At 48.0% G+C, this 17,672-nt stretch overlaps 1 protein-coding gene across 1 annotated transcript in view; it reads left to right on the top strand.

The window, feature by feature from the left end:
* The window catches only part of AUTS2 (autism susceptibility candidate 2), a 1,133,774-nt gene that overhangs the window by 1,093,773 nt on the left and 22,329 nt on the right, over window positions 1–17,672 (top strand). The window contains 4 exon segments of the mRNA XM_006770868.2: window positions 11,382–11,850; window positions 13,107–13,360; window positions 14,375–14,595; window positions 16,690–16,734. Of these exon segments, the coding sequence (XP_006770931.2) occupies window positions 11,382–11,850; window positions 13,107–13,360; window positions 14,375–14,595; window positions 16,690–16,734 (989 nt within the window).

Genomic DNA, 17,672 nt, shown 5'->3' with positions numbered 1-17,672 from the left:
CTCCATGGACTCATTCTGGATCATCCGTGGGGCTCACACACAAGCTGGTCAGACAGATGGGCAGCACCCGGTGCCATGGGCCCCAGCAGGTGGTCTGAGCAGACTCAGGAGGAGGTTTGTCGTCTGGCCTCAGGAGTACAGACAGGCATGGCAGAGTGCGGCAGCATTCATCGCCAAGGATGGTAGATGTTTCCCAGGGCAGGGCCCACTTCTCACAGCGACCTGCTGGGAACAGGACGGAGTGGCGCTGGCCTTCCCACCACACACTGGGGAACGCTGCTGCTTAGCCTCTCTGAAAGAACAGCCTCCGCTGCTGCCACATGAGTGGCAGCTGCGTGAGGTGGAAAGCGATGGAGGTCACTGATACTGCAGCCCTCAGGATGAGCCCAGGGCCAGAGCGGCCCACAAGCCCTGGTGTTTGACACCTCTTCCTCCCCTCCCGCCAGAACACGGAGACTTGGTTGCCACTGGGAGGAATCACTTTCTCTTATCTGAACTCAGACCTTCCTTTTGATACCTGGATCCTGAAGGGAGAGTGATTTCGAGGGAAAAGAAGTAGGTGAGGGATGTGGCCTGATGCAGGTGACCGTGGGAGGGTGAGCCAGTGCAGCCGGGCGCTGGGTCACACAGCTGGCACCTCCGAGCCCCAATGCAGAGGGCTGCGGAGGAGCTCGGGTGGGGAGGATGGTGTGAGGGCCAGGAGCTGGGGAGCACCTGGGGACAGACTTGAAAGATGGAAAATCTGCTATGTCAGCGTTGCATGCCCCACCAGCCTCTTCACTAAGTGGGTCTCAATGATTAATCCAGTGGTTCTCAACCTGTGGGTTGCGACCCCTTTGGCAGGTGAACGACCCTTTCACAGGGGTCGCCTAAGACCGTCCTGCATATCAGATATTTAAATTACAATTCATAACAGTAGCAACATTACAGTTATGAAGTAGCAACGAAAATAATTTTATGGTTGGGTCACAACATGAGGAACTGTATTTAAAGAGTCAGAAGGTTGAGAACCACTGCTCTAATCTGTGCCGGAGTCACATGAAATAGAATCTTAGTGAACTAAGTAGGGTGACTGGTAGTATTTCAGTGGCGTTTTGGTGCTGGTTGCTTTTACCTTTGTCTTTGAGAAAATAATCCTTGGTAAAGTTCCAAGTGTTGAAAATAGAGTTTAATTGAGAGCCAGTCGTTTGCAAACCTTAATGAGCTTTTAGAATGGGAAGGTTATTTGCTGGATGCCTTATTCCATAGCCCCACAATACCAAAAACATAGTGATTCAACAGACAGCTACAGATCCAAGAGACAAAATGACAAGGACACATTTTACCAAAGAACCTTTGCTTCAGAAGGTGACCAGGGTCAGATTAGCCTCACAGTTACCGCCCCCTTCTGGCTGTGGACCGGGCCCTCCGGCAGTGGCATTAGGTGGTAGCCTGTGGGCAGCAGTGCAGTGCTGGCAGGTGTCAGATCTGCAAACAGGTCTGTGAGCATCTGTGAGCTTGACAGCTTTAGGTCCTCATTTACACTTCCATGCAAATACTGCCTGGAGCCGCCTGGAGAAAAACAGACAGAAGGCATTGAGTCCTCCCTCACATCCTCACAGGGTTGTTCCTAATGGGAAGGCGAGGGTGAATAGGTACTAGGGAGACTTTTTTTTTAACCAAACATCTAAAATTATCATTCACTTTCAGTGCCCTGGTCCCACCTCTTGGAAAATTTCCAAAGTTAGCAGAGGGTGTCCTTGTTGTCTTAGGGTCTCAGGAACGCGAGTGATGGCTTTGTTAGGGTGACAGCCTTGTCCTTGGGTTTGCTCTTTGCTCAGAGCAGGCACAGTATGCTGCACAAACACACACACGTTTGTTTGACAGTCCTTTCAGATCCTTTCCTTGTTAGGACCCTTTGTGCTCATGTGCAAACACAGAAGTATCTGGTGAAACACTGAGTGCACTGGTGTTAAAGGTGGTTGTCCTTGGGGGTGTGCACACAGTGTCGTGTGGGCACGTGGTCCACAGCCAGGCAGGGCTGATTAGGACAGGCCAGGAAGCTGCAACCTCTGGGGTTGGGTCGGTGGGCGCAGGGGCAGAGAGGCACCCAGGACAGGAGCCACGCAGGGGGCAATCTTGCCAGAGAGGCCAACTGAGAAATACTGAGGCTGGCAGGAGGACACGAGACACGATAATGGGGGTATGACTTGGAGGCCAAAATGTGACAGCTCGGGCTTTCCCTGAAGTGGTATTTGGCACTTTCCCAGTGTTCTCAGAAGGGACTGGAGATTTCCTCCTGTGCCTTGTTTCTCGTGCCGGTGTCTACACATCCCAGAACACGATTCCGTTGAGTGGGGCCTGAGGCGGGTCCCCCGGGCCAGTGCAGCAGGAACAGACATGTTCCAGATAAAGGGGCGTCAGTCAATGGAATACAGAAGAGCTCTTCCTTAGCTCTCATTTCTACCCTTATCTCTGGCCCTTTCAGAGAACAGACACAAAGGTCAGCGCCACGGGGTCCTGACTGCCAATTCCCTGTCCTTTTCCTCTGTGCTGTGTCCTCCCTCTTCATCCGGCGTCTCCTGGAAGGCAGGGGCGGGTTCTTCTCTGTATCTGTGTCCTCGGGCCCTAGCACAGTGCTGGGCACATGAAATGATACAAATCAGTCTTTTCTTGTATGAAGTGTGAAACATGAGGATCATATATGACTTTGACACTTTTGTGTGTTTTTGACACTTTTGTGTGTTTTTTTAGGGTTTTTTTGTACCCCCATTTCCATCCCCAGTAGATCACAGCTTATTTCTCTCATTCTAATTTTGGTCCTTCATCATCATGGTCCTTCACTGCCGTTATTTGCTAGAGTCTGCAAAAGAATAAAACGTTTGCAAGCTTAGGGTGACCTTTAAGGGTGCTTTGTTCTGTAGATTGAAGCCATTCTGATGGGCTCTAGGCTGGCTGCTCAGTCACGGTTGATATTCCCCTTGAAGGCACATGGGCATATGCTTAAGGATTGATGCCTTTTGGTGTGACGTTTACAGGGAATAAACTTGAAACAAGTTTAAATACACTCAGCTACAGGCTGTTGATTTTTCTTTAACCCCTGTCAGATTAACCTCTATCCTGGGTTAATCTGGTAAACTAGATAATAACCCAACTAGCTTCTCTAATAACGGCAGCCTCTAATCTGCTGGTCTCCACACGCTTTCCCAGTGGGCTGCTGCTGTCTTGGCAGATGCAACGACTATTTTTTCCTATTTAGGATTTTGCTTTTACTAAGGAACCCTGGGGCCCTCAGAGGTTCACCATACAGACTTCAAACCAGAGCTCAGCCTCCCAGATGGTAATGAATGTTTACACAAAATGACAAGTACAAAATGGAATCTCTTTGAGTCTTTCCAAGCACCCATCACTCCCCTGATCACCCACTCTTGCAGTGTTTGGAAATTAATTTGCCTTGAACAAACAGTGGGTTTTCCTCCATTTATTTGAATCTGCTAATGGAACAAACTGGTGTCCGTTCAATGATTTGAAGACAAGAAGAGAGGAGGAACATAAAGAGGAGTGTATGTTAGCGAAGGTAGACTGTAAAACACCACTGGAATGTAGTTTTCGAGGTAGAATCTAAAACTTGGGGAAAGGTAAAAATATTGCTAAGTTAATTCAATAGCACAATTTTCGTTTCAAAGGTATGCATCTCTGCTACAAGGATTTTTGTTTGAGGTAACAGAATAGACAAAAAGTGTTTAAAGAATGGGTATTGATTCAAAGAAACGTGATGCTTCCGTATGTTTTGGGGCTTTTCATTGTTGAACATTTCAACATTTATTAATGTTCCCATGTTTCTTTAATTTGAGCTCTGGGTTCTTATTTGGCTACAATCTTTATTTCTGCTGGGTGGTGAGGTCTCTGTGGCTCTGTCATTTGGACAGATAAAGGGAGACGTTCACTAGAAGATAGGATGATTTAAAACAGGAGATGTCCTTTTCTAGATAATATGGACCAGACACTCGGAAAGATACAGACGGACGGAAGGAAGGGTGGATGGGTGGATGGATGGATACCTTGCCTCATCGCCAGGGCCCCACATGGTTTTCTAGATGTCTTTAAGTCTCACTCATATTTGCTGCAGTAATAACTTTGTAGTGAGAAAGCCCTATTAGGGCTTTTTAATGGAGTATAAAGACGGGTGAAACCCAGAAGCTCAGAAATGTGCCTTAACCCCTAGAGTGCTGGGGAGCACAATCGCGCTCCTCCTGTCTTTTCGCCAAAAGTGCCGGGAGCGCTTTCAAAGCTTCGAAATGGCATCCAGTTCTAAGTCTGCTTTTATTAGTGATGATGATATTGCTAAATATGTCAATGTAGTAAAGGTTTCCTTAAGTTTTTGAATATGTAACTTCATTTACTTGCGATTCATGACTTTTTTCCTAAACTGCTGTAAAATCTGCAAAAATGCCTTGGCAATTTTAGCATAGTTCCTAGGATATTGGTTGGCACTCAAAGGGTTAAAAGAGGTCCTCCCCCCCCCTCCTCCTCTACCACCAAAAAATATTCACTATTTACTTTCTGTCCAGATACACCAGGTAGAGCCAGTTAGGAGTGCTAAGGAGTAGTTGGAAGGCTAATGCTCACCAGATCCTACCCTTATTTCCGAGAGGCAAATATTTGTCCTCTGGGTTAGGATCTTTTTAAACAAAAATAAAAATCCATCCAAGGTGGGGTGGGAAAAGGGGGAGGAGGGAAAAGGGGGATAGGAAAAAAAACAAAAAAACTTTGTGGCTTTGTCCATTATCGTATTTTAAAAGACTTGGAACAGTCACTTTTTCAGTTGACTTCTTTTGGTGGTAGAGGTGTATTATCCATGAAGGGACTCATTTTAAAATATCCCCTTTTTTCTTTTACAATAATAACACATATTCTCTATAGAAAATTCGGAACTCTTAAAAAGGCAACATCAGAGTCACTGGTTATTTCTGGTGATAGGATTCCAGTGAACGTTCTGATGTAAATCTTCCTGCTCTTTCTTCTCTTCCTCCACGTGTACATTTACACAGATAATCGCCAATATTGAGGCTGTGTACACAGATGGTGGTGCACTTTAGAATTACTTAATAGTAACTTGGTCATGAAATATTTTCCATGGCATTCAATACATTCCTATAATAGTTTTGGGGAACATTGATTACCTACCTGTTTTGTTCACTACATTGTGGAAAACGCTTTAACATGACTTCATTTAATCTCCTCAACAACCTTTGAGGTGATTGCCTCATTTTAGCAGTAAATTTTTGGATTTCTAGAAGCAGTATTTCATCATTGGGGCATAATGCATCAAATTGGAACCCTATCACACCCAGTGCCCTCTTTGTAATATAAGAAATTTTTTATGGCACACTCTGATTCTTTACTTTGTGACCTGAACTATATCATTAACATGCTTTTCTATACACATAATTCAAAATGTATATAAACCTTTATGAAATGTAAAGGAGAAACAAGGAGAAAGTAATTGTAATGACAATGACTTTGAGTACATAAATGCTTATTTATGAACATGAGAAGACAATGAAATGACCAGGTACTTTAGTCTGTACAAAGAATGGAATTCTGACTCATATAGGAACACTAGAGGCCTGGTGCACAAAATTCATGCACTGGGGATGGGGGAGTGTCCCTCAGCCCAGCCTGTCCCCTCTCCAGTCTGGGACCCCTCGGGATGTCCGACTGCCAGTTTAGGGATCGGGCCTAAACCAGCAGTCAGACATCCCTCTTACAATCGGGGACTGCTGGCTCCCCACTGCTCGCCTGCCTGCCAGCCTGATTGCCCCTTAACTATTCCCCTGCCAGCCTGATCAACGCCTAACTCAGTGGTTCTCAACCTTCTGGCCCTTTAAATACAGTTTCTCATGTTGTGACCCAACCAACCAACTGCCCTCCCCTGCAGGCCCAGTTCCCCCTACATGGGGGGCAGCCATCTTGTGACCACATGGGGGTGGCCATCTTGTGTGAGTATGTGACGGTCAATTTGCATATTACCTCTTCGTTCTATAGGGTGGGTCATGGTAATTCAGATAGTAGGATCAGCCTTACCATAGATGTCATAATTCCCCCAAATGAGGGACTCTTGGTTGTTCATAACAAGATATAATAGACACAGCGTACAATAGTCGCGTTCCTAGAAAATCCACTATGTATTAAAACAATGCCGCCAAAATGTGTTAATATGCAAAGTCAGATTTAGGTTCTGGGTTTTTCATTTCTACGAGTGTCCAGTGGGACTTCAGAAAGCAAAAACTTGAGAAAGCAAAACGAGATGTTGTGTGGGGTTGTCCTTCACATCGCAGTACATCTCATATTCCCAAGAGCCACCGTGCCTTCACTCACTGTGACAGCCAGACACCCCCCAGATTGAGAGGGTGAGCCTCCACTTACAGGGCTCGACCTGTCTCTTTTCTCCTGCATCAGGAAATGCCCTTGAACATAGACATTCTCTAAGCATTTTTGAGGATTCAGTTCTGGAATCTTTTTGTTGTTGTTGTTCATTCCCAAGTATTATATGATTTCTGTTACTGTAGAGGGGATCCTTTTTTATATTTTATTTTTCTGTTCACTGTTGCTGGTGTACAAAAACTACCGATGTTTCTGCTTTTTCTTTATTTGAATTCCTTACTGAGCTCTTACTAGTTCTAATATTTTTCTTTAGCTAATTGTCTATGTTTTCTGACTAGAGCTTAATTATCGTTTTTATAAATAATACTTTTGGCTTCTTCCTTTCATTGTATGTTTGCTGCTGGCTTTCTCTTTAAATGACATGGATAATTTGTTCCTTGCAGGTTCAGCCCACATTGTTGGTAACACTAGATGCACCTGGTGCCTTTTAGGATTTTGAGGTGTTGATTATTGAGTAGTTTTCAGGTTACTCTTATGATCTGGTTTGTTTGTTTCTAAGTCAGTTTTAGTCATTTATGTTTTTCATAAAATTCATTTTATTTTCTAATGATTGAAACTTGCACATTACATTTTATTTTATATAAAATATACTCTCCATGTGTATACTCAAACCACTGTTCAAATTCCCTGTCTGGTTTGCTTTTACTTTTTATTTTTGTCTTGCTCAGAATGTTTCTAAATGTAAAACTAACTTTCTTATAAAATTTTTAATCGGTAATATGATCACATGATCCAAAATTTAAAAATATGTGTATGTGTGCAGTGCAATACCCCACCACCACCACCACCACCACACACACACCCCAGTTCCTTGTCTGTCTACTTGACTCTCCTCCCATGCCCCCACACAGGTGCCTACTGCTGTGGTTTCTTGTGTATTCTTCCAGAGCTCATCTATGCATAAAGTGAAAATATATGTTCATTTTCTTCCATTTGTCCTAAAAGCTAGCATATGCTATACATTATCATACAGAATTACACATTCGTTTTTATAGCTGCAGTATTTGCCATGCTATGGAGGTACCAAACGTATAAATAACCAGTCCCCTAATGATTACAACTTGAGTTGTTTCCAAACTTGCAATTCAAACCATGATGCTGAATGTGTCCATAAGCCAGATCCTTACACACCAGACCAAGGGAACTCCCATTAGTTTTTTTGGCTAAATGTTGCCAAATTGCCCTCCTCAGTAGGGTTTACATTCTACTGGTAAAGTATCAGAGGGACCATTTTCCCCAGGGAATTGTATCAAAATCAAACAAATTCTTTCCTATTCTATCCTTAAGTTTGTAAAAACTCTATGGTGTTTTGAGTCAAGCTTATTGAGGTATAATTTGCATGCAGTAAATTCACCCTTTCTACTGTATAGCTTTCAGTGTAATTTTAAATTGCATGCCTTTTACTAGCATGTTGTGTTATTTTTATAATCACAAGAAGAGAGATTTTTGATTCTCAAAATGTAATGAATGGAACTTCTAAATACGACCAGTCTATTTGCACATTCTCATTTCTTTCAAACTCAGCAAATTTCATCCTTTGGCAAATTCAGAACGCACAGAGCAATACAAAATGATTTTTTAAAATGTATTCTTGCCACTTCTGGAGAAGCTCAGTAAGACAAATTGACTGTCCGGGTGGAAAAGCTTAACTGGGAAGATACATTTATTGAATAATTGAAAGGAAGAGGAAATGCATTACCGATTAGCTGCAAAAATGCTTGACATCTAATATGTCTACTATGTGCCTCCAGAGACCTGTGTAAATGGGAAGTCATAAAACCCTTTCAGCCCCGAAGTTCCTGCCAGGCCTCGAGCCTGTCGTTGTCTTGCTCAGAGGTCGCAGCACCAGGACGTTGATGGAGTGACGACAGCTTTGAGGTTTAGCCGGAGGGCAGTCTTCCAGCAACTCTGTAACTTTCCTAACCCTTTACACCGTCCGGTTGTGCATAAATATGTTAAATGAATCCTGGAGTTACCATTGTCTGCTTTGTTTTAGGATTTTTGCTTCTTAGGGGGCAGCATAGAGTAAATCAGAAAAAAGGCTCTTGGTGGTGGCGGAGGTAGTGTCTGATTTATGAAATAGCCAGTGGCCTCCGGCAAGCGAGTTCCTTAGTTCTCTGGGCTTCTGCACTGTCCAGTCCAGTGGTCGGCCAACTGGCCCCTTGAGTGTGACTCTTCCACAAAATACCACGTGCGGGTGCGAACGTACAATGCGATTGAAACTTCGTGGCCCATGCCATGGGGCCAAAGAGCCGCGGTTTGCCAACCACTGGTCTAGTCAGAGAGGGTTGGATGAGAGCCTTGCCCGTCACAGAATGGTCCACGCGTCAGCATCACCTGGGAAGTTTTCAGAAAAGCAGATCCTGGAGCCCCGCCCCCAAGCTCCTGCATCCGCATCTGCATTTTAATCACGTCTTCAGGCGATGTGTGTGCACATGGAAGTTTGAGAAGTGCTCGATGGTCTCCCAGATTCTGGTCTAGTTCCAAAATCGGTGCCTTCTAGGTTCTTCTGTCATCCATCACAGACTGGCTCATAAACACTCCCAGGGTTTGCTGGAGAGTTTTGGGTCTCCCTGTGCACTCGATGGCTGTGGTGGTGGCGGCAGTGACTCCCAGGCTCACCCACTCCTCTTACTCCCTTACTCCGTCGGCCTGTGTTTAGGCCTGTGTTTACATTGGGACCGAGACATGGGCAACAGAGGAGACGCAAAAGCCAACCCCATTGCCTTCTCAGAGCCTCGGGACGGGAGCCCAGCCTGTGCAGGGCCTCCTGCAAGTCTGACCGCATTGTCCAAATTCTAGAGGCTCATCCAGTAAAGAACCAGAGGATCATGCAGTCCCGCGAGATGCATGAAATACTGCGGTATTTCAAACGTGCTTCCCTACCAGCATAGTCCTCTGGCGGTGTCCCCTGGAGAAGGAAACTTTATGCCAGAGAGGAATTTGGTCTAGACATTGGTTTTTGGAGGGAGATCATGAATTTGAATGTAAACTTGATGGGATAGAAAAGATCGCTGTCTTCATTCTTCACCAGCCCAGCCCAGAGAAAACAAAGCTGTACAAAAGGAGAGCCATGTGCCTGCCACTGGAGCAGGCGTGACCATCCTAAATTAGCTGTCAAAGGGTGGTGAGTCCTGCTTGTGCACACAGACCTTCTCGTTGAGGAAATGGAAAATCTCTGTGTGTGTGTGTGTGTGTGTGTTCTTAGGAGTCTGCTCCAGACCTAACTGCCAGCCCACAGTGTATGCAGCCTGTGATTTTCAGTGAGCTCATGTAATTACTCGCTATGGAATATCTTGTGAAAACCATAGAAAAAACACACAGAGGGAAGCAGAGCCTGGGTAGGGGGGTCTGCGGACAGAGCATCGTCCTCGTGGTTGAGGAACTCTTCTGTCTGTCTGTCTGTCTGCATCAAGGATCTTGGCGTCCTCTTCCCAGCCCTCAGGTTGGAAACAGAGGTTTTGGGAATTCACAGAATGTCAGCTTATTATAAGCAAAAATCTTCCTGGAAAGATTCTCAAGACGACACCCGAGGGAAATACATCCGAGCAGATGTCGGAAGTCGGAGTTACTTCTCCCGGGCCCTTCCTGGGTGCTTGTTCCTTCCAAACCTGAAGCCGGTGCCTGTGCCCCTGTGAGTGCCCCGCGGCCTGAAGACGGCCACGTTCACATTAGCCAGAAGTGCACTTGGTTGTCAACCCCGTTTGGTCGGCCTTTGTGCGTGTTACGTAGGTTAGATCTCTGTTACCAAAAGAACATTGGAAATGATGGATTGCTTTGAAGCACATTCCGGGAAGCAAGATGAGAAGGGCAGACACACGAATGTGTCACCAGAGGCTAACCGGGCAGTGAGGACACTGTGTGTTCTTCACACTGGATACAGTGAGATGGGACCAGAACGTTGTGCCCACAGCAGTTCATGTAGGAAAGCCTGGGCACACCCTCACTGCAGAGCGCACTGGGGCCTACTCCCTCTTACACATTGTGCAGTCATAAAAGACCGGATATTTTTGCACAAAAATGTGGGAAAGAGCCTTTTTCCTCCAGGTGTTTACAAAAGCACTCACTCATAAATAGGGTCATTTAAAAATATTTAATGCCGTGTTCGTCTGTCATTATCCTGTTAGGGAATTTTATGGAATTTGACTGATGGAATAATCAACCCCTACACTAGATGTGACCTTGACCTTTTGAGCCTTGGAGGAACACATGTCGTACAGGAGCGTCTGTTTTCCACATTCCTTTCACGATTGTAGAATTTTGCTTAAATATTACATCGAGTCTCAGTCTGTTGTCGTCACGTGGGTGAGGGCTCCTGGTGTGGCCGGGAGGGTGGGTGGGACCCTTCAAGTGCTCCAGCAAGTAGTGGCCAGTAAATCCGACTGAAGTCCATGCTTGCACTGTTGGTCTCAGATGTTGCCGGGATCAGTTGCTAAGCATTAGGAGGCTTGATGCTTGACCGGAAGGCTAGCACTTGCTTGACAAAAAATTATTTCACTTAAAGTCAAGGTGTCTCATCTATCAAAGTGGAGAGTGGGGAGGGAGGCAAGGCCAGGAAGAAACTTCTGTGTGCGGTTAAGTAACCTTCGCTGCATTTGCTGTTGTTGAATAACCTTTGCTTTGCTGCATTTGCTTTTGGAAACACTTACCTTTTGTATATCCAAAACCTGTGTTTGTTTTTTAAACAGAAAAACGAACTTGTCGGCTATTATTCTTAATTCTGCTTCATAAAAGGCTTTGTCAAGATTAAAGAAAACATTCATTTTTCAGACTCGGGCGGGGGGGGGCAAAAGCTGCCCCCCATCCTCCTCATCTCTGCAGGTGGTGGAACCCAGACAGGAAGCTCGGACTGGCTGAGTGGGGACAGTTCGCTCTGGTCTCGGGGTTGCTTCCCCTCCTATTCCACACTCACTGTCACTCATTGCCTGTCCTTCTGCCTTCGCTCTCCCCTACAGATTCGGAGTTGGGTGTTGGCACACTTCCTGAACACGACAGCCAGGATGCAGGGCCGATCGTCCCCAAGATATCTGGTCTAGAGAGAAGCCAGGAGAAGAGCCAGGACTGTGGCAAAGAGCCGATCTTTGAGCCCGTGGTGCTGAAAGACCCCTGCCCGCAGGTCCCGCAGCCGCCACCCCAGCCCCAGGCAGAGCCCCAGCCCAGAGCTCCCGCTCAGGACCCTGACTCTGTGCAGCGCCCAGAGGCCCCGCCTCAGCCCCCACGTCCGAGCACACAGCCACCTCAGGCGCCCCCCGAGGCCCAGCTTCCACCGGCCCCCAAGCCTCCCGTGCAGAGGCCGCCCCGGGTGCAGTCCCCCCAGCTGCTGCACCAGAGCCTGCCCCCCGTGCAGGCCCACCCTGCCTCCCAGAGCCTGCCCCAGCCCCTGTCGGCCTACAACAGCAGCAGCCTGAGCCTCAACAGCTTAAGGTGAGCCAGCCTGCTCTGCTTCTGCCTGCCCTTTGCCATCTGCTGTGGGACGAGCCGGAAGCAGCAGTGGGGAAGAGGTTCCCGGGGAGACGGGAGCTTCCTTGTTGAAAACATTGTCACTGTGTTCTCTCCGAAGTAGAGACAGAAAGGGACGGTGAGGTGGGACTTGGTCTCCTGGGAGGGGACAGCTTGGGTTGGGTAGTGAGGACATTGTAAAGAACTGAAATGTCTGCAGGCTCCTGAGGGAGAAGGCAGGAAGGAGAAAGATGGGGAAGAAGCAGAGCTGGGGGTGCCATGCCTGGAACCCCGAGGGTGAGGCGGGAGTGGAAACGTGAGGCCCCCCCAGCGAACCCTGAGGGTTCAGTCTCAAAAGGGCCTCTGAGGAGGGAGGGGGTTTGAAAGGAGCTGCTCTCACGGAGGCCGGGAGGATGGGACTTGAGGGGTAGTCTGGTTTGAGGGGGGTCAGGCAGTTGGAGAAGAAACAAGCTGGGTATCCACAAAGAGGCTTCCTCAGAGAGACCCAGGCCCTCTTCTGTCTTGTTCGGCCAAATGGCAAAGCAGAGTTGGAAAGCTAGCCCAGAGGAGAGCTGCGGAGGACAGGGAGGCGGGAACGTGTTGTCCCAGGGGTGGTAACTACCTCACGCCTCATGGGCTTGATGTCTTTGCTGTCGCTTTCCTGGCCACGGTCTGGCCCTGGCCCTGGCGTTCAGGGCCTGGCTTTCCCCTCTCTGTGACAGGTGAGGAAACAGCCAGGCTGGGGGCTGTACCTTCCCCGTGGGCCAGGCCCGCCTCTGCCCAAGGCCATATCCGTGGCCTCCAGAAAGTAGAGGTGACAGGGAAGCCGAGCTCCCTGGCTCACCTCTTCTCTGTGCGACTTCATTTCCGAGGTGGTGTCAGACAGGGTGAATGCAAGTCCTCGCTCTCACTTCCTTGGTTCATTGTTGCTGTACAGGAAGTGTGGCTGGCGCAGGATGGGAAGGCGGGGCCTGTAGGGACAGAGATGAGAGCCTGACCGCTGAAGGGGGAGCGGTCGGGTTCGGGCCGAATCGCTGTCCGGTCACAGTCGCTGTGTCCGCAGATGGCGGCAGGTGCTGGGGAGGCGTGAGCTCCAGAGAGGCTGCTCGTGCGCACAGGGCGGGGTCTCAGGAGGGGCAAGAGAAAGGCATTGAATGGCTCTGAGCAGGGAGACGGGATTTTTTTATTAAAGAAAATTAATTGCTTGCCTCTTTCTTCCTGTCTCCTTTGGTCTCCAACAGCAGTAGCAGAAGCAGCACTCCAGCCAAGACTCAGCCGGCCCCTCCTCACATCTCCCACCACCCCTCAGCCTCCCCGTTCCCCCTCTCACTGCCCAACCACAGTCCACTGCACAGCTTCACGCCCACCCTCCAGCCCCCCGCACACTCCCATCACCCCAATATGTTTGCCCCTCCCACTGCTCTGCCTCCTCCACCACCGCTGACATCAGGGAGTCTGCAGGTCCCCGGACACCCGGCCGGGAGCACTTACTCAGGTAGGACGGCGGCCCGCGCCCTGCTCTGCCTCGCCGGTGGCCTCACCCCGTCTCTATTGTCCATCCCTGATCGCTGGGTTCTGTGTATTTGGGATTTTCAGTTTTGTTGGGCGCCACCTTGTCATCAATCCTTTGTGGGCTGAGACTCAGCATAAACAGGTCCTAGCACCCACGCCCACCTAGCACAGGCCAGGCAAACGGGGCACGCCGGAGAGAGCCGCGGTGTTCGGAGCCATGAGTTAAGTGAAACACGGATCCTGTGCCTCCCACTGCAGCGACCACGGCTTCCCAGGCCCGTGTCTGCTCTATTCCGGGATCTTGGACTGCAGCCAGGTTTACGGGGTTTCTTCCAGGTGGACAGGGCCTCTGGCTCCGGGGTGGTCAGGTGCACTTGTAACAGGGCATCCCCGAATTTTAAGGACAGGCCTAGTATTAGATATTGGGTCCTTTTCTCCTCACCTGTGTTTGTTAATCAGGACCGGTGCCCCATTTCGGGTCCATGGTAGCTATGTCAGACCTACTACAGAGATTTACCCTTGAGGTACGTGAGCTCTGCCGTGTAAACAGTTGGCGGTTATTAGCACGCTAGTCACTGTTCTTAAGCACTTACTATGTTGATTCCTTTAACCCTCAAAATAAACCCCTGAGGTAGTCAGGAGTTTCCCAATCGATTGATGAGGAAGCTGAGGCACAGGTGGGCGGTGAGCCACGCCCAGGGTCACTCGGCTGGCAGCCACAGAGCTGAAAGCTGACCTGGGACATTGGCCTGGAGTCTGTCCGTACACCACGGTGACAGATGGTCCTTCAAAGCCGAGCGCGAGACAGCAGGAGGATCGCACTGTGGCTGGGCCCTGTTAGCGTCAGCCTCCATCTGAGGCCCCGGCTGCACCCCCGAGAGCCCCGTTCCTGTGCCTCCACCCTGGTCCTCCTTGCTCAGGCACGAGGATGTCCTGTTCTGAAGGAAATGACTGTTGCAAGGACAGGTGCCATTCTGCCCCTCCCCTTCTCTTCCAGAGCAAGACATCCTGCGACAGGAACTGAACACGCGCTTCTTGGCCTCTCAGAGTGCTGACCGTGGGGCCTCCCTGGGCCCGCCGCCCTACCTGCGCACCGAGTTCCACCAGCACCAGCACCAGCACCAGCACACGCATCAGCACACGCACCAGCACACCTTCACGCCGTTCCCTCACGCCATCCCGCCCACCGCCATCATGCCGACGCCAGCACCTCCCATGGTGCGTACCCCAGGCAGAAATGTGAGGATGAGTAGAGCACGGCTCCTTATGCAGATGGGGTTGGAGTGGGCGGCCGGGCAGGAGATCGGAGGGGGCGTGCCAGTGCCTGGGGGCTCCTTGGGGCCTTGTCCGTGTTGGCTGGAAGGAAGGGGAGTGCCTGCTGCTGCAGCACTGACCTGGGCCTGAAGGAGGAACTTGCCCAGAGTTCTGTCCGGCACGGTGGGTGCGTTTTCTCCTAAGTGCCCTCGGAGCGGTCACATCCCGTGTTGGCAGTGAACTTGACTTACAGGGCAACTTTATTTTCTTGAACATGCTGGGGGTCACCACCAGATAAATCTCTCTGTCAGCGCTTTGCACCCATACTAACAATTCAATACTCAGAGAGTGCCAGGGGCAGGAAGAGGTGAGGGTAAAGGGGCTGCCAGGAGACTTGGACCACATGGGGTACTCTGCCCTTTCAGATGCTGGAGGTTTTTAATTTCTTGTATTCTATAAGATGGTGCAGGTCTGCTATTGTGCTCTGTCAGCAAGGGGTCAGGTAGCCATGCACCCTACAGGAACAGAGCCCAGCCCCAGTAAGAGGTATCGCTGGCCATGACCGTGACCTTAGTCTTGACTGGGGTCTAATGCATGCTGGGAGAAGCAGCTCGGACTTTTTGTAACTTAAGATCCATAGTGAGATGCTGTATTAGGATGCTAAGTCTCCTAAAACAGAGCCCTGTCCACAACACTGAATAATAGAGCGGTTTGCTTAATTTTTGTTACTATTAAATACTTGATTTTAAGGCGGTTAATATAGGCATTGTGAGAAGACATTCCATTCATGTTTTTAAAATAAGCATATTTTTAAATATTTTTATTGATTTCAGAGAGGAAGGGAGAAGGGAGAAAGAGATAGAAACATCAGTGGGAGAGAATCACTGATCGGCTGCCTCCTGCACACCCCCTATTTGGGATCGAGCCCAAAACCTGGGCATATGATATGCCCTGACTGGATGTCGAACTGTGACCTCCTGGTTCACAGGTCGACTCTCAACCACTGAGCCACATCGGCCGGGCTCAGTTCCATGATATTAAGAGGCATTCCCTTCACCAAATTTTGTTGCCTCTCTTCCTGTGCTCTCCCCCATTTATTTTCCAACTTATTTTTTTTAAATATGTATTTTAAAGTTTATTTTATAAATTCTATTTAGAAGATTAGAGATGAAGTCTTGGGACCAAATTCTGTATTTTTTTCTTTTTTCTGGAGGAACTAGACTTTTCAACAGTTATAACTTCAAGGGCTTGTTAGGCTGGGAAAGTGTTTATGCCACCTGAGTGAGGTGTTTCATGAATACATTAAATCGGAAAGAGGGGAGTTAACAGCACCCAGGCAATGGCATTATTTAGAGCAGTGGTTCTCAACCTTCTGGCCCTTTAAATACAGATCCTCATGTTGTGACCCAACTATAAAATTACTTTCGTTGCTACTTCATAACTGTAATGTTGCCACTGTTATGAATCGTAATGTAAATATCTGATATGCAGGATGGTCTTAAGCGACCCCTGTGAAAGGGTCGTTCGACCGCCAAAGGGGTTGCGACCCACAGGTTGAGAACCGCTGATTTAGAGGAAACAAGGGCACACTCTTTTCTGCTCACGAGAAAGCTTGTACGGCCTAGCCCAAAGTGCTCTGTGTTGGGCATAATACATTTCAGAAGACAGCTGAATGGACAATTCTTCTGCCAAAGTGAAGGCGAAAATGGAGGAATTGGCTGGATAAATAGGTCAAATGCTGCCTTCTCTCCGATTTGCCTGAGTAACTGCCTCTTTCTCCAGGTTAGATGCTTGATCTGGGCCAGTCTCAGTACTGAGTAGAAGAGACAGTAGTGCAGCCCGGAACTAACTGCACTGTGTGGGTTTTCTCTTTGTTTTTCCACTTTTGTTGGTTTCTTGTCAGAGTGACTCAGGAGCTCGTATGGCTTCATGTACAGTGAGGCTGTGGGGTCTGATGGCAGCCTAATGACCGGAGCTTGCGGAGGGCTACCTCCCTGAAGCAGTGAACGGAAATGTAGATTCTCTAAGTAACTAGCTTTTGCTTTGATCCCTTTACAGTTTGACAAATACCCTACAAAAGTTGACCCATTCTACCGGCACAGTGTGAGTCTCATTACCATGCTATGCGTTCACTGTAACTGCTTTTCCATTTTCTGTGCTCTCGCCTCAGACCAATGAATGACTAGCAGCTTTCCTTACTCATCTTCGCAAGAATTCCCATTGCTCCTCGTCACTTTTGGATGCTTGCTTTTGTGACGTTTGCTTTTGGGTAAAGATGCAGTATCATCTTTGGAATCAAAAGATCATAAGTAAACGTAAGACTTGGAAGCCAACTTGGACTTCCCTGGAAGTGAGGCATCGGTCCCGCAGAGCGGGGGTGTCTGCGGTTGACTTGTACTTTCAGGGTTTCAGTCATCAGTTGAAATGTCACCATCCACAGAGTTCCTGGAATTCGACTTGAGTTATTCCCTCCAAATAGAAAGTCCTCTTATCTTTTTGACTCAGGGCTCTTCACCAGGCAGGTGTTTTGACTACATATAGAGCACCTTCTGCTCTTGTCCTCCCACGCTTGTTTACGACTGAAAACAAAGATATTTAAATGAAAGGCCTTCAGAATGAAATGGATGATAGTTTTCTCTTTAAGCTCATTCTTCTTTATTAGAAAGAATACTTGTTTCACACAATTTTGAGAGTCTGGTCCGGACTTTACATCGGTACCAGCTTCTGTCTTATGTTCAGTTACTTACAAGGCAAGGCCTTCTGTTTGTACAAAGACCTCAAACATCTTACCATGATATTTTGATTGTGGAGTGAATACTGCATCATTTTTACCTGAAATTGTGCAAGTTTCTTTGCTCAGTGGCTTATTTGTATTTTTCAAATGAAACCAGGAGGAAGGAAGATTAATAATTGCTAGTAGCCATGTTGATTCTCCATCCTCAACTGTTGTTGCTTTGATTTTTAAATAGTGTTATCATTTGAACAGCAGTGCAACTTAATAGGTCAGCCAAGGCTGTATTCATTCATGCTTAAAACCAGAT

Source organism: Myotis davidii, unplaced genomic scaffold, assembly GCF_000327345.1.
Source record: "Myotis davidii unplaced genomic scaffold, ASM32734v1 scaffold424, whole genome shotgun sequence".
In the NCBI taxonomy this organism is placed as follows: domain Eukaryota; kingdom Metazoa; phylum Chordata; class Mammalia; order Chiroptera; family Vespertilionidae; genus Myotis; species Myotis davidii.
Note: the sequence above shows the minus strand (reverse complement) of the source record. Positions and strands in the feature narration are given on the sequence as shown.